Source organism: Channa argus, chromosome 1, assembly GCF_033026475.1.
Source record: "Channa argus isolate prfri chromosome 1, Channa argus male v1.0, whole genome shotgun sequence".
In the NCBI taxonomy this organism is placed as follows: domain Eukaryota; kingdom Metazoa; phylum Chordata; class Actinopteri; order Anabantiformes; family Channidae; genus Channa; species Channa argus.
The window spans coordinates 28,357,780-28,384,394 of NC_090197.1; the positions used below are offsets into that span (position 1 = coordinate 28,357,780).

The 26,615-nt window shown below is 39.8% G+C and overlaps 2 protein-coding genes across 4 annotated transcripts in view; one reads left to right on the forward strand and one right to left on the reverse strand.

The window, feature by feature from the left end:
• arfgef3 (ARFGEF family member 3) overlaps positions 1 to 11,422 on the reverse strand; it is a 35,961-nt gene extending 24,539 nt beyond the window's left edge. Inside the window, exons 1-7 of one of the 3 annotated variants that reach the window (XM_067511845.1) lie at positions 10,796 to 11,422; positions 8,288 to 8,339; positions 5,079 to 5,160; positions 4,432 to 4,572; positions 3,917 to 3,985; positions 681 to 797; positions 513 to 558 (exon numbers count right to left, since the gene is read on the reverse strand). In XM_067511845.1, the coding sequence (XP_067367946.1) occupies positions 513 to 558; positions 681 to 797; positions 3,917 to 3,985; positions 4,432 to 4,572; positions 5,079 to 5,160; positions 8,288 to 8,339; positions 10,796 to 10,880 (592 nt within the window). In that variant the 5' untranslated portion in view covers positions 10,881 to 11,422. The remainder of the gene's footprint in view (positions 1 to 512; positions 559 to 680; positions 798 to 3,916; positions 3,986 to 4,431; positions 4,573 to 5,078; positions 5,161 to 8,287; positions 8,340 to 10,795) is intronic. The other 2 variants (XM_067511855.1, XM_067511865.1) reach the window with 2 other exon arrangements.
• A 2,691-nt stretch (positions 11,423 to 14,113) lies between these two features.
• On the forward strand, positions 14,114 to 23,310 carry LOC137131073 (5-hydroxytryptamine receptor 7-like). Its single transcript, XM_067511888.1, has 2 exons — positions 14,114 to 15,327; positions 16,195 to 23,310. The coding sequence occupies exons 1-2, from the start codon at positions 14,747 to 14,749 to the stop codon at positions 17,087 to 17,089; spliced, it is 1,476 nt and encodes a 491-aa protein (XP_067367989.1). The 5' UTR covers positions 14,114 to 14,746; the 3' UTR covers positions 17,090 to 23,310.
• Positions 23,311 to 26,615: the final 3,305 nt, after the last annotated feature.

Consider the following 26,615-nt stretch of genomic DNA (forward strand, 5'->3'; position numbering starts at 1 on the left):
ATCATAAAAAGCTCCAACAGCCTCTACCACTTTCTCACTGCCTGCACATATGTCATTACAATACATGTATATACAGCTATTATACAGTTTGTGTGACACACTAAATATGACTTAAAGTCCACAGCCAGCAGCAGTCCCATGAAGCCCAACTTTTGAAGCCCAATACACTCGTTATGTCATTGTGTGCTTTTGGACGTCCAAATCCACAATTTGCCAAATGCAATAAGGACATCCAGATGTGCACAAAAATAAACCCATTTCGTAAAATATGTTGTCATTTAACCTAACCTGTGAGGACTTGTCATGTTAGGCTCTGGCTGGAAATAATTTCCCTAATTGTAAATCTAAAGTCCTCATTGTTACAGTTAGTAGAGCTGTTGTACAATATTGCAATACTTTTAGCCACTTAGTAGCCACTAGGTGTACAGGCAAGCATACAACCATGTCATATGATAATATGCTTGATTATATAACAGAGCTGATGAGGAGAGCTGAACAGGTGAATGATGTACCTCTTCTCTGCTGTGGCGGTGCAGTCATCTCGTCTCCATCTGCACCCTGGGGAGGAACACACAGCAAAAGGCATGTTCACCGTGAGTTTATCTTTAGTGAGACAGCTAGAGCAGGCTGTTAACATCTGTAGCTCTGTCTACTGTGTGTTTTGTGTGTGAGTGTGTGACCTCTTGTCTGTGTCGCAGCTGCAAAGTCAGGTCCCCCAGTATCTGGCTCAGCGTGGCTCTGACTGCCGTGTTGATGCTGCGCTGGTGACAGCTGGACACATAGGTTTCAATGCACACCTAAAAACACACATACACAATGTCTCTGTGTGCGGGGTCTCATGTTTCTCGAGTAGCAAGTATCCACATGACGTACACAAAAACTGTCTTATGGCACACACCCCCACAAGCCTCACAGGCACCGGAGACTTATTAGAGGTTTCCATAGCGTCATCAGTTACTTTGGCAACAAGAGTAAGTAGAGGGAGGGGGCAGGAGCAATGTAATGTCAGTGTGTGAAACATCGTCCAGACAGATTAGAAGGTCACACAGCAAACACAGCAGTTAGTCAGCAGCTGCTTTCACTGGATGCTTTTATAAGAAGAGACTTGTAGTTATGAGAACATAGTATGTTTTAGGAACACGATCCAAGTCGGATGGAAAATCGAGCCTTAGTACCTCACTGTACATATTAAGCAAGGAATCACACCCACATACACATCTGCAAACACCTCATTTAGTACTAACAGGATCTTATGTTGGGATTAATTAGCCCCAGCATGAACAGTTGTTTCTGACGCAGTTGTTTCTGATTAACTGCAGTTTTATTTGACATCTAATTAAAAATGTTATGAGTATTTTAGAAGATAATGATCGTTAAAATATGTAATTGGTTCCAGAATTCTCAATATTAAGAGCACTTTATTTTGGTGACTAATTTAAACTAATCTAAAAAGAGGCACCACACACTAAACCCAAGAAATACTATGATTTATATGACCTAAACTCATACCACTGATTTCAAATTGGATTAGTCTACTCTGAAAATGGTGTTGATTTACAATCTTGCTACTAAACTGCAGGTTCTTGGAAATAAAACTAGCATTGATTATGTCAGAGCAACTCTGACAAGTCTAGGAGGGATTATTCAAGCTGACAAATCCTTACAGAGGTAAAAAGGAGAGTAGTTTAAGGGATGCAATAAAGAGCAACAGGATTTTTTTTATTTATTACTAAAGGTCTGTTCTATCCTCTGAGCCATGGGGAGGCTTTACACCTGTGCCTAATCAATGAAAGACCCATACATCCTACATCAATTACCCTCACAACTGCAATAAGTATGTCTGTAAGATGAACAGGAGGGTAATACATAGACTATGGCTGCCTCCCAGAATTAACCTCTATAGAATTCTGCAAATTTGCCACTTGCAATACCTTTAGGGAATCAATGTCAATAGTTTATTTCTATAATCTGAATCAAACTCATTATTTTACCTTTTAAACCTACTACTGTAAATGTAATGTTATGTTTATAAAGGTGTGAACAGGAGGATGAGGTTAGAGGCTGTGAGGTTATATTTTAATATCTAGTATTTGTATCGAACATAGGCAACATGTAAACTTCAACCAATACAAAAAGAGAGCAGTAGCTGGTATAAGAAAAACCTGCAGCCAAAACACTCACTGCCAGCAGGTGCTGCAAGTAATCCTTTACTTTCCACACCTACAACTATCTTTGCCTGTAGGTGCTAAAAATGTCATGTATCCCTTTCCAGGTCTGAACTGCTGCTACACTTATTTTCATTTCCTCTATTGGTGAACTAAAGCTGCGGAAAGTAGTCTAGTAGAATCTAAAAGGCTGAAGGTTGCATGTTAGGTTACACGCCAAGAATTACACCAAATTTTAAATTTTACAGGGGTATGGTCCAAGAAAATAGATTTCTTGTTTTGAGGGTGCTGGATTTCTGCCAAACAAGTCCGAACAAAATTGTATGAAAAATTGAAGTAATATCACAGACAGAGCAAGACAGACCTATTTTCGAAATATCTTTTTTAAACAGAGGATGTTAAACAGCTGTGAAAATCACGTTTCTGATATTTTGCTGTGTATAATTTTGAAAGACAAAATGTTTTCATGTAATTGATGTGATCACTTTAAAGGTCAAGTATAAATCTCAATCTAGTTGTGCTTGAAACTGAATAAATCCCTCAGTGCTGCCAATCTCTGCATTAAGAACCTGTACTGAGCTGCAGTGCTTGTATGAGATGTTACTGATAATGGAGTGGGGCTGACAAACTCGTCAGCTAACCTGAGTTACGACCTCAACACACACACACACACACACACGTGTCAGAGACACAGACACAGACACAGACACACACACCAGATGGCCAACCCTGGCAGCACAGAGCCCATTAGTACACAATGTTGACCAGGTTTTTATTAGCTGTAAATGGTCATACAAACATCACCTGACAACAGGGCGCCTGGACATTGGCCAGGTAACAGGTCTGCACATTAATGACTGAGATGACATTTTCACTTGATTAAACCTCTGCTCAGGAAAGTCCTCCCTTTGAAACCAGGTCCCTACGTGTATTTGTTTATTGATTATTAGTTATTTTACAAATGTGTCCAGCTTAGGGGAAATACTAATACTTGATCCATACTGTCTTTACCTATAAACTGTACCATTAAAAGGAATATCCCCCTCAGCTTTATCACTCAATAGAAATTTGTAGCTAATCCTTAGGTTATAAGCACCCCTTAACCCTGGTAAGGGTTCAGCTAGAACCTTCTAGGGCTGGATTGGTCAAGTACAATATGTCGCATGCTTCTTTTATAGTATACATTTAATCTCTTATGTGTTTGTATATATCAGTTCATGCCATTGTGGGTGTGTGTGGTTGTGTGGGCCGGACAACTTCCTCTGATGATTGCCACATGCAACGAGATCATTGGCTGAGCAAGAATGGACCAAAGCCTCACTTTTTATTACATACTGAGTTCATGGACTACTAACAGTACACTGTTCTCCTAAAAAATAAATAAATAAAGCTGCCATTTTATTTTAGCACAGACTGTAGTAGTCCAATCACTACTGTGACCAATACTGAAATCATGTGTGCATCAAATTTTCTCTGTCAGCAAGTGAAAGTTAAAAACAGTAAAGCTGTGGAGCTGTTCTCGTCTTTCATTATGATACTTTCCTGATATAGACAATTGTAATGGACACATACAGTTTACAGTTCAAAGGGCAAAAGGCTTGGTCAAACCACATAAGCACTATAAAAACACAATTGCGTCTAACATTCCTAACAGCAGCTAAAGCTAAATATCCCAGCTTGTTTCTAAACGGAAAATATGAAAGAGCAACTGAAGAAGCCAGTATGTCTAAAACACTTTCAGGATGTCCTACCTCAGCAATTCGCAGGATGGAGTCTCCATTAATGTCAAAGTTTGGTGAGTACGTGATGCACAGCAGGACCTGCACACAGGAGACACAAACAGTTTTCTACTTTCTCAAAGAGAACCCCATCTGTGATGAATGCACTTATTATTTTTTATGCTATGGGGGAGACCAATGTAGTGGTAGGAAAGCACAGTGTAGTCCATATTAAGTGGAGCACAAACTAGAAAAACCTGTCTAATATAATATCCACAGAGCAACATGAAGAGCCCAACAGAGAGGAGCAGATCAGACCAAATTAAAGGAGTCCATCAACAGAAACCAAAAGGCTGCAATGCAAGCACTATGTTCTTCATGCAGAGCTGCTCAGCTGCCATGCAGCGACTTACTGTACATGCATTTACTCATTTTAATGTGACCCTGCTGTACACCTGAACATTCTGTGCAAAAACTAAAGATTTAAATATACAAATCAGTTCAGCCTCTTTAGCCAGTCCAGGTATCTTTACATCCACAGTTGCTACCTTCATGACCTCCACCTGCAGGTCTTCATGGAGAGATGGAGTGACTCTGATGGCCTTCAACATCTGCCCAAGCAGCTGTTTCTCCAGGACCTCCACCTCCATACCAACTCCACCCACAAACCTGTCATCACACAGGAGTTTCTGATTGAGGAAAAGGAGAGAAGAGAGTTTCAGTGAGCAGGCCAGCATCAGGTCAAAGTACACTACGAACAAAAAGTTAGGGATTGGACTTTCGGGTGGAATTTATGGAAAATGTAAAAAGTTCATGCTACAGTGATATTACATCATGAAAGTAGGGCATTTAAGTAGAAGCATGCAATAGTAAACTCTTAATTTCAAACCATTTACTGAAACAAAAGCTAACAACAGTGGTGGGTAAACCACAAAACAAAATGTCAGTGTCTTAATAACTTGTCAATTGTTAGATATCGTCTTGGTCTCATCATGTCCTCCAGTAAGACTCCCACTATGACCACAATAACAAACACATAGTAGAATTATCACCTTTCTGACAGCTTCAACTTAAAAACTGAGAAATTATAAAATTATAAAAGTAGCATGGCCGAGCTGCTTTACCGTATTGTTGGCTTGTATTAGATTGTACAGGCCTACATAATGAAGTGGAAAGGACATGTATATTCTAGTACCTGCATTCCAGTAAGTGCCGTCTGTCCCAGTTTGGTGTTTTTAGACTCCAGAGCCATCTGTAGAGGCAGCAGACAGCGCTCTCTGGAAGCACACAAACGTATTACGATCATTGTAACTTAAAGTAGCTATCAATCTAGTCAACATGTCTTGGTTTGTGGACAGTTTGGGTTTCATTTCTAGGACACATGCTTTATAATCCAACCGCAATCAAACTTACAGTAAACTGATGGCGAACTCACATTTGCATGAAGATGTCAATTAAAGACGTTGGTTTTCATATTTCAATAGAATGTGAGATTTTTGGGGAGCTGAAGATAAAAGGCATCAGCAGAATTCCTGATGTTTCTCCCCTCTTCTTGCTCATAGTGATCCTGCATATACTTCACTTTCAGACTATCAGAATCCCAATTAAGGGAGGGGATGAGCTTCATGAACTTCTCTCGTCTGACACAGAGTTTCTCTAAACCTTACTTGATCATGCCTTTGGTTTAGAGCCGTTTAAACATTTAGTCATTTGTCAGTCTCTCATGTCCAGTTGACATAATTCAACCTTCGGATGGCCAAACATGGAAGAGTGACAATCCTCACCGACATCCGCATACTAACTAATGAGCTAGCGTGCTAACAGGCTAACGCATTTAGTAGCTAGCGTGCTAACAGGCTAACGCGTTGGGCAGTACACTGAAGTTGCAGCTGTGTTTCTGTTGGATGTGTGGAGGGACTGTGGGCCCTTAGGAAAGCTGGCACTACAATTAGTGCTATATCAGTCCAGCGCATTGGATGTGCTTCCATATTCACCAATATTTATGAATAAACTTGAAGAATAAGCAAGGTAAGTGATGTCACCCTTGAACAGGACTGGTGTCAGAAATACATTTGATATCCCCTCATGCTCATAAGTTGGTCCCGCGTGCATCTTGTCTGGAACATTTACTGACCACGTGGCACTTGAGCTAGAATCAGACTGGCAGTGAATCCGGATGCTGGTGCCTGGCTAATATTCTGAACCTGCAGTGAAGACTTGCACTACGTAATAAACAAAAGGTAAAGGAGCAATCTGAATGGTAACTAGTTGCTAATGTTCCAATGAAATCTACTAATTATAATTCTATAGCATCTTGTATGAATTATTGTCCTACAGATGTTTTTGTGGCAGCTCCAGCACACTGCTTAAAAATCTGTGAATAAAATAAATCTAAAAATATATATCATTTCCTTAAGGTATAATTTAATTTGTGAGCGTCCTTTTTTGTCAGTAAGCTTAAAGCTCCTGTTTAACACAGTCGGATACATAACATAGGAAATGAAGCACAAAGCTAAAGTTTTTTCCAGTTCTTTGCTGTGGCTTTGTCTTGTTTTGTGCTGGACGCTCACTCGTACTCAGTCTTTCTCTTATTATTTGCAGCTGGCTGAGTCACCGTGCTCTGCTGCTGATCGCGGGCTACCGGGCTTCATCTCTGAGATGTCACATTGACACCATTTCAAAGGGGGCTGCAAGGGGTCACAGCTGGCTACGCAACAAGCACCTTTACTGACTTCAGAGCAGAAAATAATAAGCCAAAATGAAAAGACATAAGATGGCACATTAAGCCTTAAAAGTTACTAAAAGGGGAAAATAAAATAATCAAGATACTGATTATTATTATACAGATTATTCTTTTTCACCTGCTCAAGTGTCAAAATTTTTTTTATCTTTGGTTGTTTTATAAAGTATTTTTAAGGACACAATAACTACATTATTTATTTTCTTAGCATTATTCTGTCAATCCAAGCTCCTGTTGGAACGATCCTTCTATTGTTTTATCCTGTTTTGTTCTGTCAGTCAGTTTGTTAGAGTAGGTGTTGTCTGTGGTCGAGTGGCTGAGAGCTCATTTTGTAATGAGAGACTCAAAATCGTTTGTGTAGAGCCAGAGAGAGCGCGCTGGCTGGAAACATCAAACTACATTACAAAGACATTATCATCAATAATTAATCTAATAGTCTCTGATAAAACAACAGAGGTTATTAGATGAATAATTTAGAATGTGTTGAAGCACCCAAAATGTATGGTACCTTCATCATCATGAGTCTTAAGGACGACAGTAGCAGCAGCAGCTCTCTATTTACTTTACACTGATGTTTTACACGTCTGCACACCTTTAACCACAACTCAAGCAACAAATAAGCAACAAGTAACAAATAACAGGAAGTGCATGGGGCGGCGTGGCAGAACTTTCTGCAGCGCAGGGAATGCTAAATAGGAAATCCAAGAGTTTGATTTCATATCCTAGCAGCCATGTTGGAAATCCACTGATTTTTGGCCGGTTTTTAAATATCCATCTGATGTTCTCACAGAGCAAGGGAACATCATTAACAGCAACCGCTGTTTTGTTTTGAGACATTCGAAGAAAAGTTCATTATTCAAAACTCCAGTTTGCACTGTTTGCATCTTATTGGCAGCTCAACACTGCAGTTTAACCACAAACTGTGCCTTTGATTTACTTTGAGGAACTTTTCTTATCTGTTTTTTATATGTAGCATTTCTATTTTGTGCATGTTAAATGTGGGACTTGATTTATTGTAGACTGCTGTGTGATCAGTTTGGGCTTGATGTGGGAAACACTTCTGGGTGTGTGGGAAGACAGTGTCAGAGTGAAAATCTGTTCTAAAATGGCTCACTTTTGAACATTTCAAACGATATAAAATAATCTGTTATGGACCAGTACTTTGTGCTTGTTTGGGTGGAAGTGTCTCCTACTTAACTTTCACATGAATTAGTTCTCTGTTGACGACAACGACGAGTGCATTTTTGTTCCATGGTTGTGTTGTATTGGATTGGATTCAACACTGTTGGACTTATCAGCCCGGGAATTATTTCATCATTTAAATGTATTCAAATTACATCAGGTGTGTAAGCCAGAGGGCTCAAGCAGTTTGAATTTCAACATTCAGTTATCTATTCTCTGCTGGAGTAAATGCAAAGGCTGTGCAGTATGTGTAGCTGCAAGGCAAAGCTGACTTCTTAAGCATGTCAAGTGTTTCAACCAACCTTCTCCCAGCCAGTAACCAGAATCTCCTGCATGACTATTTTCATCTACTGCAGGACAAATATTTTTAGTCTGTTTCTAATATTCTAGCTTCTTTTCTTCTTCTGGAATGATTTAAGCGGATTTCAATTTCATCTGTTTTAAAGCTGAGAGAAGTGAGCTTTCAGTGTCATTCAACTTACCGAAGTTGTGAAGGGGAAATTTTGGCTGATCCATTCTGAGATTCAAAGCTTTCTGTAATTGAACGGAATACAAAAATAGAAACATTGTGCTTTAGTGCATTTACTTAAACCAAAGGAAAACACAAATTCCCTGCTGTGAAGTACTGTGAGCTCAGATTTTTTTGTATCAACAGGATTTTTATATCTTACTTACAGTTTTAAAGAATTTAGCCCTGTGATGCTCTCTTGGATTTAAAGGACGAGGATAGTGACACTGTCCATTTCATAATCAACAAACCTCATTAAAATCAAGAATGAATTGGTACTGCACTTGTGTGTATCCCATTCCTGATACATTATATTCCTCTGTGCCCTAGAGCTCCACAGTTCTCCAAAAATAGTTGTCTCCTGCTAACAGAAATAGGGATTAATTCCCAGGTACAAATGGACTAACAGATATATGAATTCCTTTTTGACAAACTACTTTTTAAAAACAAAACTTCATATGTGACCCCACTGAAACGTCTAACTTAAAAATAGGACGTTGCAACATAAAACTACTTACTGTATACTTTAACAAGTATTAAAGTAACACTGTGTAACGTTTACTGTCAATAGTTCTGTGCCTTCGCATGCTGATATAAACTCAAGTAATCTGAGAAAGTCTCTTCCTTCACACATTCAATGAAAATGAAAGATGCGTATCTAAAACACATGAATACATGTTTCAAAGTTTAGTTTACGCTGGCTGTGCCACTGCACAGTGTATTGCCATTAATCTGTCCGGTGTCAGTGTGTGTGTCACGTAGGCATCTTTTACATTCAGAGCCAACTATTGTATGACTTGCACAGTGACTGATGTCATGGGTGTGTCTTCAAACATTTAAAAGTAGTCTTAGAATTGCAGGTCCATTTGCTTTCTAAACAGTCTCACCTACTGCACTCAACTGTATTATCATCTCATTACAGGCATTACTGTGTTTCTGATATGTAACAATTGAAGCCTCAATGTATACACCCCATCTTTTGTGTCTCTTTATGTGTGTCTATGCATTCACATCCATGCTTTCAAAATGTGCAGATCACTCGGCCATGCACAGTCTGGTTTGAACTTACCCTTGGAGTGTGTGCGCATTAATACTGTGTTTCTCCTTTGATCAGCACAATGTGAGCCCTTTCTTTTTGCATTCTCACTTAGCTTCACCTTCCACCAAAAATGTCAGACTGATCCACCATGCGTCTAATGTTAATTACATTACCCAGACATCAGCAAAAACTACTTCCTGTTTTATATGTTGTGATTAGGGATTGTTTCTATAAGTAATTTAGAACACTGTTTGTAGTGACCCATACAGAAATTGTACAGTTGCAAACTTTGGCACCCAACTCTTAAGATTCTTTGTGGTTTAAATGTCAGATACTCCGACACACTGCGCTGAGAATCATTTTAACTTCAATAATCCAATAAAGTATGTTATTAAAGGACTATTGAGTCAGCAACAAAAAGAATCTTAATTATATACTGTAAAGCTTTTCCTCTTTACTAGGCTGACATAAAATGGCATTTTTTTTAAAACACATAGTCTTGTTTCCCCCCCTGGAGGCCCCTGCTCATTAACTCAAAATCCATACATGAACTTTATGCTGCAATATTCCAACAACATTCAGTCTTTTTCATTTGGGTAGTAGAAAGAAAGGTGTTCAAGACGGTGGTGGCACTGGCACTGAAGAAAAGACTGGAGGCTTAAGATGATGATGTTCTCTTTGGGAGTGATGAGAATGGAAAGGATCAGGAATGAGTCCATCAGAGAGACAGCTCATGCTATATGTTTTGGAGATAAAGTTAGAGGCCAGATTGATGTTTTTTGGACATGTTCAGAGGAGAGACTGTGAATATATCGGTAGAAGGATGCTGAGGTTGAAGCTGCCAGGTAGGAGGTCTAGAGGAAGACCTAAGAGGAGATTTATGGATGTAGCGAAAGAGGACATAAAGTTAGTTGGTGTGACAGAAAATGATGTAGAGGATAATGTTAGATGGAGGCACATGGTTCCCTGTGGTGACCCATGAAAGGGAACAGCCGAGAGTAAAGGAAGAAGATCTAAACAAAGAGTTTCTCTATAGCCTGCTAGAATGGTGCCTTCTGGAGCAACCTTATAGTCAGAAATGAAAACAAACACAGATGCTGAAAATGTAGGTGCTATTTAAAATTTCTGTATAAATCTGTTAAATTTAAATTAAATTAATGCATTAATCAAATTAACCAATTGATCTCTGGGGCTGTACATCATCCTAGCAGTAGCTCCCCCCCCCCTTTTTATTTTATTTTTTTATTTGATAATGGAGCTTCCCACCAGCACATGGACACCACCTTAAGAAATTTGTGAGCACTTATTTTCCTCAAGATTTCGCTGTTTCCTGAAATATTTCAGTATCACCGTTTAAAATGTAGGTTTATAGAATTAGTTACCCCCACCTCCATCCCATCCCTTTCCCACCAGCTGGGGAGCAGGGGGCCGCTGTGCACTCACCGCAGGCGTGTACGCAGGCATCGCGGATGCCTTTATACTTGTGGCCGGACGCGTCTTTCTGCAGCTTGCGCAGGATCTCCTCCATGCTGGTTCCAGACAATTAGCGGATTTATAATTTCAGGGAAGAGACACACGGGCCGGCGGGGCGGGCGGGAATTGTGTAGCTTACGTGAGGGTTCGTCCGTGGTGTTTTAAGGGTGCAGTGACCTGACAGCATCCCCGATCCCCCGTGATGAAAGCGATGATTCATTCCCAGCGACCAGCCAATGGTGTCAGGCCAGCCATCAATCCTCTGAGGGTGGAAGGAGGAAGCGTCTGAGGGTTCGGGCATGAATCCACCGCATTGGCCTCCGAATAGAACATAGAAGATCGCCTGACCTCGGTCAAACACTTCTTTTGAACTGTCACCCCTCCACTAATGTGAAAATTCAGGGAATCAACACCTTTGTCTTCTCATCTCCGTCAGTCACGTATTCTCCCGCACCACTCTACCTTCTGATCCGGTCCAGCTGATACTTGCGTTCTTCAAGGAGTCCAGATCCGCTTCCTTCTATCCCTCACATGAAGCTGCTTGTGCGCTTGGAAAACGACGCGGTGCTACATAATGAAGTGGGTTTCTCTCTAAACTGGCAACACACTATTTACACCGTTTCTCAGTGGGGACGCTTGAAAGTGTGGCATGGAAGATGGAGTCACTGGACGGGATTCCAGTCTGCGCAGGCGACAGGTGGAGCGAAAAGCCAAAGGCCATTCTGCCTTCAGGATAGAAGCTTTCTCTACCGCGATTGTTTCAACAAATTCTTCTTTATTAATTTTTTTACTGATGTTTTACTTTTACTTGTCATAGGGCAAATGATCTCAGGTGTCTGAGAAGCAGGTTTGATCATTTTATGTGGCATCATTATGTTGCATTTGTTATGTTCCTCAAATTTGCCTTAAAATTAGAAATTGCCACATATTTATTTAGGCCATGTGTTCTGATGTAATATTTATTTTTAATAATAACACAAATTACATATTTAATTTTGTCATTTTTTAAAAGTATAAAACAATAATAATACATCCATCCATCCAGTATCTGCCACCTCTTATTTGGGTCACGGGGGTGGGGGGTGGGGGAGCTGTCATCAGGCGAGAGGCGGGGTCTACCCTGGACAGGTCTCCAGTCTATTGCAGGGCCACAGAGAGACATACACAGACAGACAAGCACTCGCTCTCACATTCACAGCTACAGGCAATTTAAAGTCACCAGTTAACCTAACATGCATGTGTTTGGAGGGAAACTACACCTCCAGGTCGGGGCACAAACCCTCAACCTTCTGGCTGTGAATGTTGAGGGTTTAGGCCAGCGCTGACGCTATAAACAGTAAAAGTATAACTATAATACTTGTATATAATAAAATTACATCTTATACTTTTCAGTTTATTATATTTACTTTTGTCCTAATATTTAGATTATTTTTTTGCCTTGCTTATGAACTTGTGCTAAAAGCTGTCTTGTGTCTTCATATCTTGTTTTGTAATTTGTGATTTTATAAATTATGGAATAAAGACTGAGAGGGAGAAGTCTGACAACACATCTCCATGTCATTAATTAACATATTTAGCTCCAAACCTACATAACTCTGCTACTAGCTACTGTTAGCGTGCTTGCTCACTAAAGGGAAAGGCCTGTTATTGTTAAAATAGCATATTACAAGCCATATCATCATGTCAACCTAAATAAAAATTAATATTCATTCATTTACAATTCGATGTGCCCTTTTTTTTATCGCAAATGGGCTAAAAACGATTAAAACAAAAGAAAACAAGTTAGCTAATGTTAGCAGAGGGCATTGATGATTTGTTGATCCTGTTGTGACCTTCTTTACTGTCCGCTTATGAGACCTGTGTTGGCTTCCTATCAATCAATAGCTTTAATAACAATAAGCACAAGCATATTTTTACATGGTGACATTTAGCCAGACATTAGTCTGAGCAATTTTGCAATTTTTGGATGTGTCATGTGTTGTATAGGCACTAATCAATGGCCTTAATAATTAATAAGTGATCAGTTATACCATATCCCATTAGAAGCAAAAATGCTAAGGTTGCCATATTGTGTAAAATTATAAGTAAGAGGTGGTTCTTTGCCATCACTGAAAGTCATTTAACAGCCTTTTTTAGAACTGTTTGTGTCCCGTACTTGTTTTTGTATAAACTCTGTCCACCTGCACTCTGAAAATAAAATAAATGTTTCCTGCTAAAATTAATATCTAAGAGAGATGAACTCACTGTTCCAAAGCTACGGACTTTAATCTGCTCCAAAAAACAGCCACCATTGTTTTAGGAGATTTTGGAATGGAGGGATTTGAATTTGCTCCCATTCAGCCAACAAGAGCATTAGTGAGGTGAGACCCTGATGTTGGGCATTAAGGTCCAGTTTTCCGTCTGCATTCCTGTTCATCCTGGATGCAATGTGGTTATCTGTCTGTCTGTCTTTCTGTCCATCCATTCACCTGTCATAGTCATAAGCCAAAAACCCTAGAAACCACAGAATTCAACTAAAGTTCATGGGATACTTTTAGCGTATATGAAACCTCTGCTCAATCAACCAGATCAGACTTTGGTGACCTCTGCAGAGCCTCAGACCAAAATCTGACAACTACAGCTCATAAATGAGTTCTCATTCTACATGTATTGACCTTGTGTGAGAAATCCAATTGCATTGAAAAACTAGTTTGAAAATTAAAACACTGGCACAAAATTAATAAACACATTGTCCCTCACTGTGAAAAAGTCCAGCTCTGCACTGTTAAGATCACTTGCAGCAAATTGTAGTATCGACATATGGCCTCTTGGTGGTGGTAGTATCAAAGGCTTCCAACAGCATTAGTATCATATCCACGTCTGAGGTTATCGTATCATAATTGGGCTCAGATTAGAAAATGATGAAAAGGCTTCTGAGGCAGTTTGGGATCCTGTTCTCACCTCCAGCAACATAAATCTAATATGTTCTAGAAGTGAGATGAAGGCAGATTGCAGATTTAAAGTCGTCCTCCCCGCAAAAAAAAAAAAAAAAAAAGCATGGAAAAATGACTAAGGGAAGTCGAAGTGCAATCCACCTCCTTCATATCAGCTACTGTATATAAGCATCTTTGAAATTAAACCTGTCTTCATGCAAACGTTTCCCCTAAAAGTGGAATTATCAGTTACTCATTTATTTTTCTTTTATTATTTCCATTTTATGCAATTTTCCTAAATGTCAGCACATTGTTTCACACCACTGATCTTTCACACTCCGTGTAGCCTCACTCTTTGTCTTTGTTTGTCTTCTCTGTGTGTGTGTGTAAGTATGTGTGTTTTCGTGGGAAAGCAGGATGGTTTAATAGCTCGGTTGGTAACAATTTGAAATGGACAGAACACATCTTCTGCACAATTACGCACAATCATCCATGACACAGGTCCTCGTTGCCAGGAGAGCTGAGGTAGAATTATCGCTAACCGAGGCCGAGAGCTTTTGTTTTCCGTGTACCTTTTTCGTGCATGTTGAAATTCTGCCTACAGCCAGTCCAACCTGATTTTTGACGTCACACGTCAACTTTTGTCATATATATGTGCGTGCAATGCAGTTTCAAGTTTCTGCCCTTCTACACATGGAGCTGAGAGTGGGATGGCAGCCAGGGTGGACACAGACAACAGGAAATAAAATCGTATTTTATAGGGCGGGTATTTTGGGAATGTGCTTGCGGCGCGCCGCGTGCGTAATGACGAGTATGCCTCTAAATGGAATAATTAGAGCATCGAGGTTTTATGAAAGGACAGAGAGCATGTTGTTGTAGTTTAACCTGAGGGGGGCTGGGGAAAGGATTGACTCACTTCTCGCATCTACGCTGGCACATGTGTGCACTTGTATGTCACCACCGGAAGGCTCTCCAAGTCCATGGATAAAAAGGAACAGAAGGCAGCAGAATGGTTGTTGTGGGAACGAGTAACGGAACCTTTGGCAGTGGCAACATGAGGTCGTCTTTCATGATTGATGACAGAGCAGGTGGAGGAGATGCTCGGGGCTCCACCAGCATGATGATCTCGGGGGTTCTTGCGCCCAGGCTGCAGGAGATTGCGCAGGGCGCCGCAGAGGTGGCGGTAGCGGCGGCAGCAGCGACTTCTCCGTCCACATCCAGTCAACCGCAGGTCATGGAGACGAACGGGACCCGGTGCGGAGAGCAGATCCTAAGCTACGGTCAGGTAGAGAAAGTCCTGATCGGAGGGGTTCTCACCATGCTCACGCTGTCCACCATCTGTGGGAACTTATTGGTGGTGATCTCTGTGTGCTTCGTCAAGAAGCTGCGCCAGCCGTCAAACTACTTGATCGTTTCTTTGGCCGTGGCGGACCTCTCGGTGGCTCTGGCCGTGATGCCGTTTGTCAGCATTACGGACCTTATTGGTGGTCAGTGGATATTCGGACAGTTCTTCTGTAACGTTTTTATCGCCATGGACGTGATGTGCTGCACAGCGTCCATCATGACTCTGTGCGTAATCAGCATCGACAGGTGAGATTAAGTGAAAATTTTGGTCCCTGTATGAAGCCAAGCAATACGCAAATCAATGAAACTCCATCTAGAAGAAGATGTGAAACTTAAGCATCAGATACGAATTAGATCATGTTTACATTCATTGATTTATCAAACTTTTACGCATCGCCCTTTGGAACCACACATGCCACACGCACAATTTGTAAGAAGTGGACACATTTTGGCCATCCTGTTTCAGTTTGGATATTTTTTAATATATTATCATTGGATATTTTTCCAATTACTAGTCAAGAAACATGGAGCGTGGTGAAACAAAGCGGCGGATGTTGCCATTAAACCTTTGGCGTCTCGGCTTATTGCTTCATATTCTAGATACTCCTCTAAATAAATACCTTGTGTGATTTGAAGAAAGATCTCAGAATGAAAGTTTAGTGAAAAACAGATATGACTCTGAAATATCATCAAATTCAAAACTACAATGTGTGTAACTGCTGTCTTTACTTTTTATGGCTTTTTAAAATTACACAATCATTTCAAACACACACACCTGCTGTGGGTTGGTGAAACCCTGTATGTCTGTATTATTTTATACAGTATTCCAGTGAGAGTCCCGTGATTACTGCACTGTTGTTTTACTCTGTGGACTTAATTTAACACTGAAACGTTTGAACATCACATATGATGTTTCTCATCATCGTGAGACTTCTCATTCAGACAATTATCAAAATTCCCACCTGAGGGCTACATGTGGCAGATTGTTGATAAGCACCTTGATCAAGGGCACCTTGCTGAGGGAGGGGAGAGTGTACATTTCTCTTATCATCTTAACTGGAACATTAAAAGTCAGATGATCTTTTTTAAATGCAGACATGTCTTCCCCTGTAGGTATTTGGGTATCACCAAACCGCTGACGTATCCTGTTCGGCAGAATGGCTGCTGTATGGCCAAGATGATCCTGTCTGTGTGGCTCCTCTCTGCCTCCATCACCCTCCCCCCTTTGTTTGGATGGGCACAGAACGTAAATGATGGGAGAGTCTGTCTCATCAGTCAGGATTTTGGCTACACCGTCTACTCCACGGCTGTGGCGTTTTACATCCCTATGTCAGTGATGTTGATCATGTATTACAGGATTTATCGAGCAGCCAAACTCAGTGCAGCCAAGCACACCATCACTTGCTTCCCCAGAGAGGGGGATCATGATGCAGGGGTGGCTCTAAGAGGGGGGAGAGGAGGGCATGTGGCTCACCGGCCAGCAGAATCAGGAGAAACCGGAAGTGTTGAAGGGACGGAGATTGAGCAAGAAGAGGAGGAAGAGAGCTTAGATTGCGTGGCAGCCGCATTGAAGCTCCAGCGTGAGGTGGAGGAGGAGTGCAGCACCCGCGTCTCTCGCCTCCTCAAGACTGGAGAACACCACCAACGCCGGAAGAGGAAAAACCAGTCCATCTTCAAACGGGAACAGAAGGCTGCAGCCACGTTAGGCATCGTGGTTGGTGCCTTCACTTTCTGCTGGCTGCCGTTCTTCCTGGTGTCCACTGCTAGGCCATTTGTCTGTGGCGTGGAGTGCAGCTGTGTGCCTCTCTGGTTGGAGAGAACTCTGTTGTGGCTCGGGTATGCCAACTCTCTCATCAATCCCTTCATTTATGCATTTTTCAACCGTGACCTAAGGACCACCTACAGTAACCTCCTGCGATGCCGCTACAGAAACATCAATCGGAAGCTGTCAGCGGCTGGCATGCACGAGGCTCTGAAACTGGTGGAGAAGCCAGATACTGATGTGTAGAATTGTAATGTCTATCAGTAAGCAATTCTGCAGAAACCAACAGAAAAAAATACCAGAGGCAAAGCCAGTCAGTCTCAAACTATGGCACAGACCACCACCTAACAAGACTGGATATCGGCCCACATTTGTCAATAACTATTGAGGTGAAAGGGGGCTTCGATTGAATGGGTGCACATGAAGGCACACAGATGTCTAAATTAGGAGGTAGGAAATGTTTACCTCACTGGCAATGAACTCAAAAGTGGCTGCATCTATTTATCAATACGCTTGCAGCTTCCGTACAATTATTGCCATACGATGAAGTACGAGAAATTTTATAATTGTTTGTGCATTTGAAACTGGTTGCTGTCCTGCTGAAAGTCTTTTGCACATGACACTGTGATAAAAATTGGTGGATCTTCATAGCCACAACCACGATGGACATTTTCTAACTCAGTAGCCAGTGTGTTGTATTTTCAGTTTGAGCCAAAGAAAACCATCACAAACAAAAATGGAACATTTCTTTGAGGCTCAAACACCAGATTATCACAGTGACACTGTTTTTAACTGCTTCTTTGAAGTGTTGGACTTTGCCTCAATGCACTAGCATCATGTAAAGTAGGCAAGTTATGATTACAACTAACATGTAAAAATTATTGTACACAAGCCAATAGCCACACTGCTTCTGAGAAACCTTGTTTCAGAGGTTTAAGTGGCTGCTTCTAATAATCTGTTTCCCCTTACACCGGTTTCAGTCTTTGGAATATGCTTTTTTGTCCGTATGAATATAAATTGTGTTGAACGTGCCAAAACTTGCTCCTCTTCCCTTTACTTAATTTATAAAGACTGTTTTGTTGAAAAACTAATCACAGACGAGTCTTTTCTGTAACCTGGCAGCTCACTTAAGAACAAGCAATTTAAAATAAACATGGTGTAAAGATCAAGTAAGCGATGAAAGTGATGACATGTTAGACATAGAGAATCGGTACACTTTTTTAATGTGCTCGTGCCTTTTCCACAGTTGTTGTTGTCCTTTCAGACTATGCATTTTGTGTTTTAGAGTTGACACAATGTGTGACTTTCTTCTGGGAACTCCAAATTGTTCACGGCTCAGTTTTAATTGTGTATTGCATTATGTCACACACCAGCTCGAGGAGCAAGCTTAAATGTCATTAAAGCTACAGCTTGCAGCATTGTTAAGGTGCTGTCAAAGCCTCCCATGACACAGATTCACAGTACAGTTCTGGCAGCAGTGGACACATATTCAGCTCTCAAGTTTTTAGTGAGGCTAGTCCTTCCAGCCAATCACAGAAGGTCACATCCTAAGTGTCACATTCTGACACAAAATGATGCACTGTGAGACAAAAGTGTGAGACAGCATCAGTAATTGAAGTCCTGGGTGGATTGATTTCGAGCTTCATTCTCCACCTAGTTTGATTGCATATTGTAGCTTTAATTTAATGATTGATCATTGCTGTTAATTGTTCAGTCTGAATAAGGTCAGCAAATACAGCCCCAATTCCCAAAAAGTTGGGACGATGTTTAAAACGTCAATAAAAACAGAATGCAATGATTTGCAAATGTTGTTTATGTTTTATTGTAAATAAAATGTGGTTTGATGAAATTTGCAAATCATTGCATTCTGTTTTTATTTACGTTTTACACGCCGTCCCAAATTTTTGGGAATTGGGGTTGTAGTAATTAAATGCCTTGTGTTGTCTGACTGCAAAGTTCAAACATGCAGTTACACAACAGAAAAAAGCAGGAAATCCCTGCATTTGACAAGCTTGTACTTGAAAATGTAGGTATTTTAGTTTTAGCTTTACAAATCCCTGAAAACTTGGTTTGAAATCATTTCATGCAGGCAGATTTCCCTGTACCATTATACATTTGTGAGATCTGACTGATTGGTGCCCAAAATATTTGACATCACCTTTATCCAAATGAGCAAGGTCCAAACCCAGACAAGACATAAATAGAGAAGATCATCTGGTCAAATAATAAAACTGTTCACACCGTGGCAGACAAATATCTTTTTATCTGCAATCCCGTCACACTGTCAACACCTTTAAACAACTCATGTATTAAATTATCAATTTGGTTTGTTAATGTGTCACACTTTAGGAGCAAGTGTTTTTTTCTCCCCAGCTGTTTATTTTCTGCCATTATTGAGTTGTACATAATCACAGATGCCAATAAGAGATACAGGAATAAGCGTAGCATATAGAGGGTGTAAAAGGAAAGTTAGAATGTGATAGTAAGTATTTTAGTAGTGCTTCAACCACCTCTCATGCATATAGGAGAGTTGCTCAGAGATTCATTAAAGCACAAGCTGAGCTGTGGGAAAGTGGGCCGCAGCAGTGACAGACAAAATCAAAATTCCAGGTAATTTAATGTTAATGCCATATTCTGTGTGCAAAAACAGGAATAGGTTCTCACTGTACATTGAGTGTAAGTGTCCTGAACTATTTCTGGCAGAGCTGTGTTTTTAGTGTTTTCCATGCGTACAGGCAAAATGGGCTATTTCTTATGAGACTGTAGTGTAGCTTCTCTCTCAGTACTACCCTACCAGTATTGGTACAGAATGTGCTGCAGACAATTTGTCCTCATTAAGTAAAAAAAATTACACAGCGACTAACTAAAGGCAGGGGCAACAGAGGGCAGTTAGTCGGTTTCAGGAAGATCTCTTCTTATTGAGGAAGTGTGAAGACTCTAATTGCCTGCTTTATTCTCTCTGATCATTAATTAAAGCTGCTCTTGTGAAAGATTTTAAAAAAAGATACAAAACAGTCTCAGCTTCTGAGCCTTACTCGCTGAGTGGAAGAGATGCTGACGATTCACCCAGTTTGCCAAAAAGAAATGCTGGCACTGGCTTTGATCATTGGTGGGAAATGTTTTCCACCTCCTAAGTTACAAGAACAACAGCAAAACCTGTCTACTAAACAAGTAACATTTCATCGAGAGAAAAATACGCTTCACAAACTTAAGGTTTCCCATGATATGAAGATATGAGGGTGCTTTAAAAAGTGAACTTTTGTGGCCATCTGGGGTCATTATCTGGTGGATTTTCCTGAATTGACTATGGCTGAAATGGCTAAATACATTTTTTGCTGTAGTTCACAAGGTTCTGCCCTCAGCTTTGTAAGCAAAATAATTAGCTCAGTTTGGGAGCTGTGAGCTGAAAAGGTTGGGAACCACTGAACTGTACTCATTCTGGGCTCACTGCCGTCATGGCACGGCTCCATTTCCCGACAGAGAATATATGGGGGCCCGTTGCCAGTGGATATGGAGGAGAGCATCCGAATCCTCCAAGGAGCCCAGTCTTATGCGTACACACCCATGATAAAAATCTAAAAGGGAAGTTAATGGAAAAGTCATAGTCTAGCATCTGCTTTTCAAAGTAAGTAAAGTAACTCCTTATGATTTATATGACCACAGGGTCACAATCTTGACTGACACATACTGACAGTGTGACTGAATGTGTCCCCCCAGTAAAAAGAAAAAAAGCCTCTCTCTCTCTCTAGCAGCACCTTTCTGAGTGAGGAGTCGAAACTGACCTCTTTTTTTCAGGTTTCACTCTTCCTCACATGTTACCCGGCTCAATGTTCAGCCAGAACTGAAAAATGGTGCTAGACTGAGCTGCCGAGACCCTTAAGGTGGAAAGTTTGGATCATAAAAATGATCAGGCCGAGTTGTTCTTCTTTAAGTGTGCGTTTTAGTGATTTTAAAATGGTTTGATATTTGTCCTTTCTTAAGGGACAAATCATGAAGCATCCAAGATATCAGGCCCAAGATAAATCTAATTGGTTGTGAGATCTGTAACACACTGAAATTTGAAAAATTTGTGTTACAATATGATTTTTTCATAACTTGTTATATATTTTTGATTTTGTCCTGTGCATTAATCTGGATTTTACCGCAAAAAGTGTAAAAATGATAAAAGCCTGAGCAGGAAAAAAAACAAGCCTTTGGTTGAATTAGTCTCAATTTGTCGGTGTATGCAAGTCAGAGAGTCACCTGCAGAGTCACAGGCCATAAATCTGGTGATACAACCTGCAAGATGCACCCATGACCCCTGAAATGACACAGACCCAATGATATAACACACAGAGCTGATATAACTTATATTCAAACTAGCTAAATGCCGTTTGCTTGTCGTGGCCTCTATAGAAGGTGCCCCAAATGTTTGCTGTTTAGATCATTGTGCAATCAGATGCTTATTCCTTCGAAGATATCAACATCGTAAGATGGTTTAGATTGTAAAGGTTGAAGCGTAAACCATAGTATTCTGGTCTTAAGAGTGTTTAATGGCCATTTCATGAAGCAGTCAGACTAAGGGGATTTAAATTGATCTTGTACTCTGAGGAGCATCGGAGTACACACAACAAAGAACTGCCCTTGGGCCAGAATGTGTCATTATATTCTGTTTGTCTACATGTGTATTGTGTGAGAAGTTCACTATATATCTATTATTCAACAAAAGTGAGTCCACCTCTGTTCAGTGTAAAATGTGAAGCACGAACAAATATTGTCCATTTAAAAGGATTTAAAGCTTTAAGAAAAAATTAATGACAATAACAAATTGTTAACTATATCATCATTTTTAAGAACCGCCTGCAACAGTAGTAGGTGCACCTTCATTTGTAAGCAGACATTTCTTTAATAATCATCAAATGCCCCTGAGCATGGTAGATACCAATCTTGAAAAAATCTGTGAGGACATTTTTGTTCTGGAAGAATTTTTTTGCTGTTCCCACAGCGTCAAAGGTGTTCTATTGAATTCACAGTCAGAGGGCGCATTGGTTCGGGTTATAACTTTCACTTTTCTCACTTAAAACCTGTGATATGTGTCTTGCCTACACGTGTTGCACTCCCACCCCCATGTTTCACGGTTGGAACTGTGCAGGTCATGGCCAGGTCCACATGGATGGATGAATGGACTGGAGCCCATCTGTTTCAAACTCACGTATTTTCATCAGAATTTGCTGCTAGTATCATTTTCATGTTCTTTGGCAAAGCTTAACCTTAGAGTTTTGCACAATTTTGTGAGTTTTCTTCTTGGACACAGTCCACAGAGGCTTCATGCTATGTCCTTCACAGTCTCTCTTCGGTTAGTGAAACAATAATTTTCACAGAAAATCCTTGTGCACAGTTGCATAATCAGTGAATCGTGTATATGATGTCCCAACTCCTCCTGACCACTACTGCACCTGTCCCAGCTTACACACCCCGTCCTATTTTAATCAAGCTGCACAGTGTGGTTCCTTACTTGGTCATGCTGTTCATTAGCATGTGGAACCATGTCGTATTAGTCAGAACACAGACCAAAAGCAACTAAGCTGTGGTGTTTACTTTTTTTTTCAGTGTATTCATGCACTCAGGCTTAATTGGAAGTGCCACCATTTTTGTTGCAGTGGCCACAGTTGTACTCATTTGTTTTGCACTGCAGTTGTACTGCATTTTTAATGTCAGCTGTTTTACATGTTTCCTTTTTAATTTAAAATGAGATTAAATTCACTTCACCTCAATCTAAAAATAACACATATGGAAAGATGGTACAACTTAAAATCCTATTGCACAGAGGTGTTCTCAGTTTTGTTGTATTGTACATTCTGATAAAAAAGGAGAAAGACAAGAGTTGTCACTCCACTACTTTCTGATCTTTAAACTTTCGCCTTAATTCTGGTATAATTGCTAACATACAATTATTAACATGTTGTAACTGCAGGTAAAATTCTGCTGTTCCAGATTTCTACATGTTTATGTTTTTATGTTCTAAAGTACTTTTATGACTATGGATCACGAATCATATTCAGATGTGCTAACTAGCAATGCAAGAACATATACTTAAAAGTATTTGAAGGTGAAGACAAACAGCAATGCTGTTACATAGAATTTATCAGAACTTTTTATGGTTTTAATTCTGGGTGTTTTAAACTGTGGTGAACAGACAACAGCTAAAACTTAATGGACCATGCAGTGATGAAAGTATCCTCTTGTCCTTTAAAAGGCTTTAAATTTTTTTCAAATGTGAATATATTTACAGTCTGTACAGTCTTATCCGAGCACTGAGTGAGGAGCAAATGTGTAAAGTGACATCATGAGCTCTAATGGATCATTAAATACATCTGATGAAGAAAGTGTGATTGAGGTTGATTTCTTTCAGTATGAAGCCCTTCTATTATTTAATGTACCAGATCACTGACTATTATCACTGAATAAAACCTTCCACCACATTATGAAAGACCTTTACATTTACCCATGGACAGAAATATATCCCGAGCTTGCATATTGCATTTACATTGCTTCTAACCAAAATCCTCAGACATCATCAAGTGAAACCCACCACTTAAACAGAGATGACAAAAACCTCTTTTAGAAAAGCATCAGAATTAAAAAAAACATTCTGTTGTGTTTAAAAATAACACAGAACAGTTTTATCTATTTCAGACCTTCAGCACTGAACTATGTTTGATTAGACAGTACAAAGAAAAAAACAATTGAAAGCTGCTGAGGGCCTTTTCTAAAAATATAGCCATTGTGTCCAGAACCTTGTATCTCTACTATATTACAACATCTATTTGCGATACCATTAAGGGGAGGGGGGTTATAAATTCTGTGCCTTTTCTTTACCACAGTGAGCACGATGTAGAAATAAACCTTAGCAGTCCCAGTAACTCTTTGAAACTTAATTTTCTGACTTCACGAAGAGGATGGCAGTGAGCCTGGAACTGGGACAGACTCTGAAAAATGCAAACACTGTAAGACAAGAAGAAAACATTGAGGAATGGCTAAAAAGCTGGTTGTCTAAATGGAAATTGGGGTTTTTGCTTCACAAAGAAAAATCACAGATGCGTTTAACTTCTGCAGATTGTAATTTAAGTCACTCAAATATTTGTGTGAAGCAGAGCCGCTCTTGAGGCAGAAATAATCAACAACCAATGCTAACAAATAATTAATTGGCTGAGTAAAATCTTAATGAGCAGAGCCAAAGACGCAGTCTCCTGGCAGCAGGCTAAATTGCTAAAAGTGGTCAAAAATCATTTTTAAAGTCACATCTTGTCAGTTAACTACATAATATAAAGATAAAGACAACAATTTATGGATAAAACATTTTTCAGTTTGGATTTGGATTGGATTTGGATTGGAGCAGGCTAGCTAACTAGCTTATTAAAAGGCAACCTTGGCTGTGTAGCACTGAAGCTAACTGTTAGCTAAAGATGGTTCGTGTAGACTAATCTCAAACAATAGAACACACAAAAATGAAGCTAAAATACCTGTTGTATGAACAAGAAATGACAAAAACATGCAAACATATTAGGTCACTACAAGTCAGGATGCACCATTTTGTGCTTTTAGGGGAAGCATTTGGTTTTTAGCGAGCAGAAAGCTTGCGTTAAAATGATTAGCGCTTCTTGTTAGCTATAACATCATTTAGGTTTTGTGGTGCCTTAAAACTACAGTTATGTACCATTTATGATGATAATGACTATAATAACATGTCTGTAATGCAGCATTATAAGAAAAGCAGACATTTTTTTTCTTCTAAAAGACTCAGGAAAGTTCAAACATTTTTGCTTGATGCATTTGCCAGCTTGTTGCTTTTTGACATCCTTTGGCGTAATGTATCGTACTGTATCGCTCCAAGAGCGCCAGCATTTGATGCCATGGAAGCAAATGTACATACACATAAAAGGTAAAGAAAGGTAAGGTAAGCTACATACAGTACATGCACCTACTTACAATAGTAACCCTGCACATCCAGTGTGCAACAATCATCATTAATGTGCACAGCTTCTCTCACTGAGGCTGAACCCTGGTCCCCTGTGGGAAAGTCTTGTATCTTTCACTATGAGACTTTTTCACTCGATATACTACATAATAACTTTGGGGATCGAAAACTGAGGCATCTCGATTTCCATTGTACTACTCTTTGTTGATCAGCGACACAAATGGGAAACCTTAAGCATCATGCTTTTTGACGCCTCGGGAATGAGAACCAGCTGGTAATGACCAATTCTTGCAGGCTGTGTGGAGCCTGCAAAGAGTAGCAAAGAGTAAAAGAGCATAGCAGAGCAGGGAGAGGAAGGGCTGGCTGTAGCAGAGTGGATCAATGTTGAGTGTCATGCAAGTTGCCTATTGGTTCTTTAGTTTTATGGAAACTACATACATAGGATATTTCATATGCATGAAGAACTATTGTCAAATATGTAACATATTTAATTGACATTTTTTTCTTGAGCTACAAAATAAAAAGGTAGAACCCATGAAATGTAATTACCTTTATCATAATTGCTTCCTTTTCCGCAACATGTGGTGGAGATGCTAACACTCGTTTTGAAGGCCAAGCACATACCTGTCTCCCCATTTCTGCATAAACCGCTTCAGATATGAAAAGAAAGTCTGTTTTTGTGAATTCATTCATGTTCACTCATTTATTAGTATTTTAAATTTACAGAATAAAGCACATTCCTGTTGTAAACCTTTACAAGTGCTGCCTCTTTACCTTTGATGGCAAAAACAAACTATTGTGAGACACATGAGGACATTCTCTCACACACACACACACACTTGTGTGTTTAATATTGTGAGTTGCTGTTTTTTTTCAAAGTAAAGTTACAACAGAAAAAACTTAGTTGAAAACTTAATTAAGGAAAACACTCACCTCATTGAGTTTAAAGATAACAAAACATTTTCCTCTAAACCCAGCCATCTTTGAAAAAGCAGTATTTCTCCATGAGGCTGGTGAGTCACCTCTTTGATGCTGAAATGTACCAAAAAAAAACATTCAGTTCTTTTCACTGATTAAAATGAGCTTAGATTGAAAATGTGTGTTTTGGACAAAGGGGAGCAAAATATATTAGTGAAAACAGTGAGCCTGAAGAAGCATATTTCCACATATGCAACATCACTTCCATTTACTATTTTTTTCAATAGCTAACAAGCATTGGTCAATACTGAAACGAAACCCCTCACACAGTCTGCATTACAAACATGGATCTTAGCTAAACATTTAATCTCACCTTCAAAACACACTCACCAACAAAATCCATCTGCTGCAGCAGAAATTAACATGTTTTCTATCATTCTGTTTTGATTGTCTCTTTTGAACAAAGTATGTTAGAATTTGAACAATGTGCTGCAAGATTCAAGACTTAAGATTCAAGATTCAAGATTCAAAATTCAAACAACTTTATTAGTCCCAACCGGAAATTGTGTTTCCCTGTTACAGTTGCTGTCTGCTTGAAAAGTAGAAAAGAAAAGGAAAAACTTCCAAGTACAAGTACAAACTACAGATCAATAAGTAAGAAAAACCCAGCAAGAGTAAACATAAATGAAATAAAAATAATAAATGAAATAAAAGCAATACTATTTGTCCATTCAGTCCCCCTCCTTTTTACAGAATGGGGGTGAGTTTAACAGTTTGATGGCCACTAGGAGAATAGATCTCCTCTGTTGTTCTGTGGAGCTCTTGACTGCTATCTCTCTCTGGCTGAAAATTCTCCTCTTTGCAGCCAACACACAAAACCTTCAATACCACTGGAAA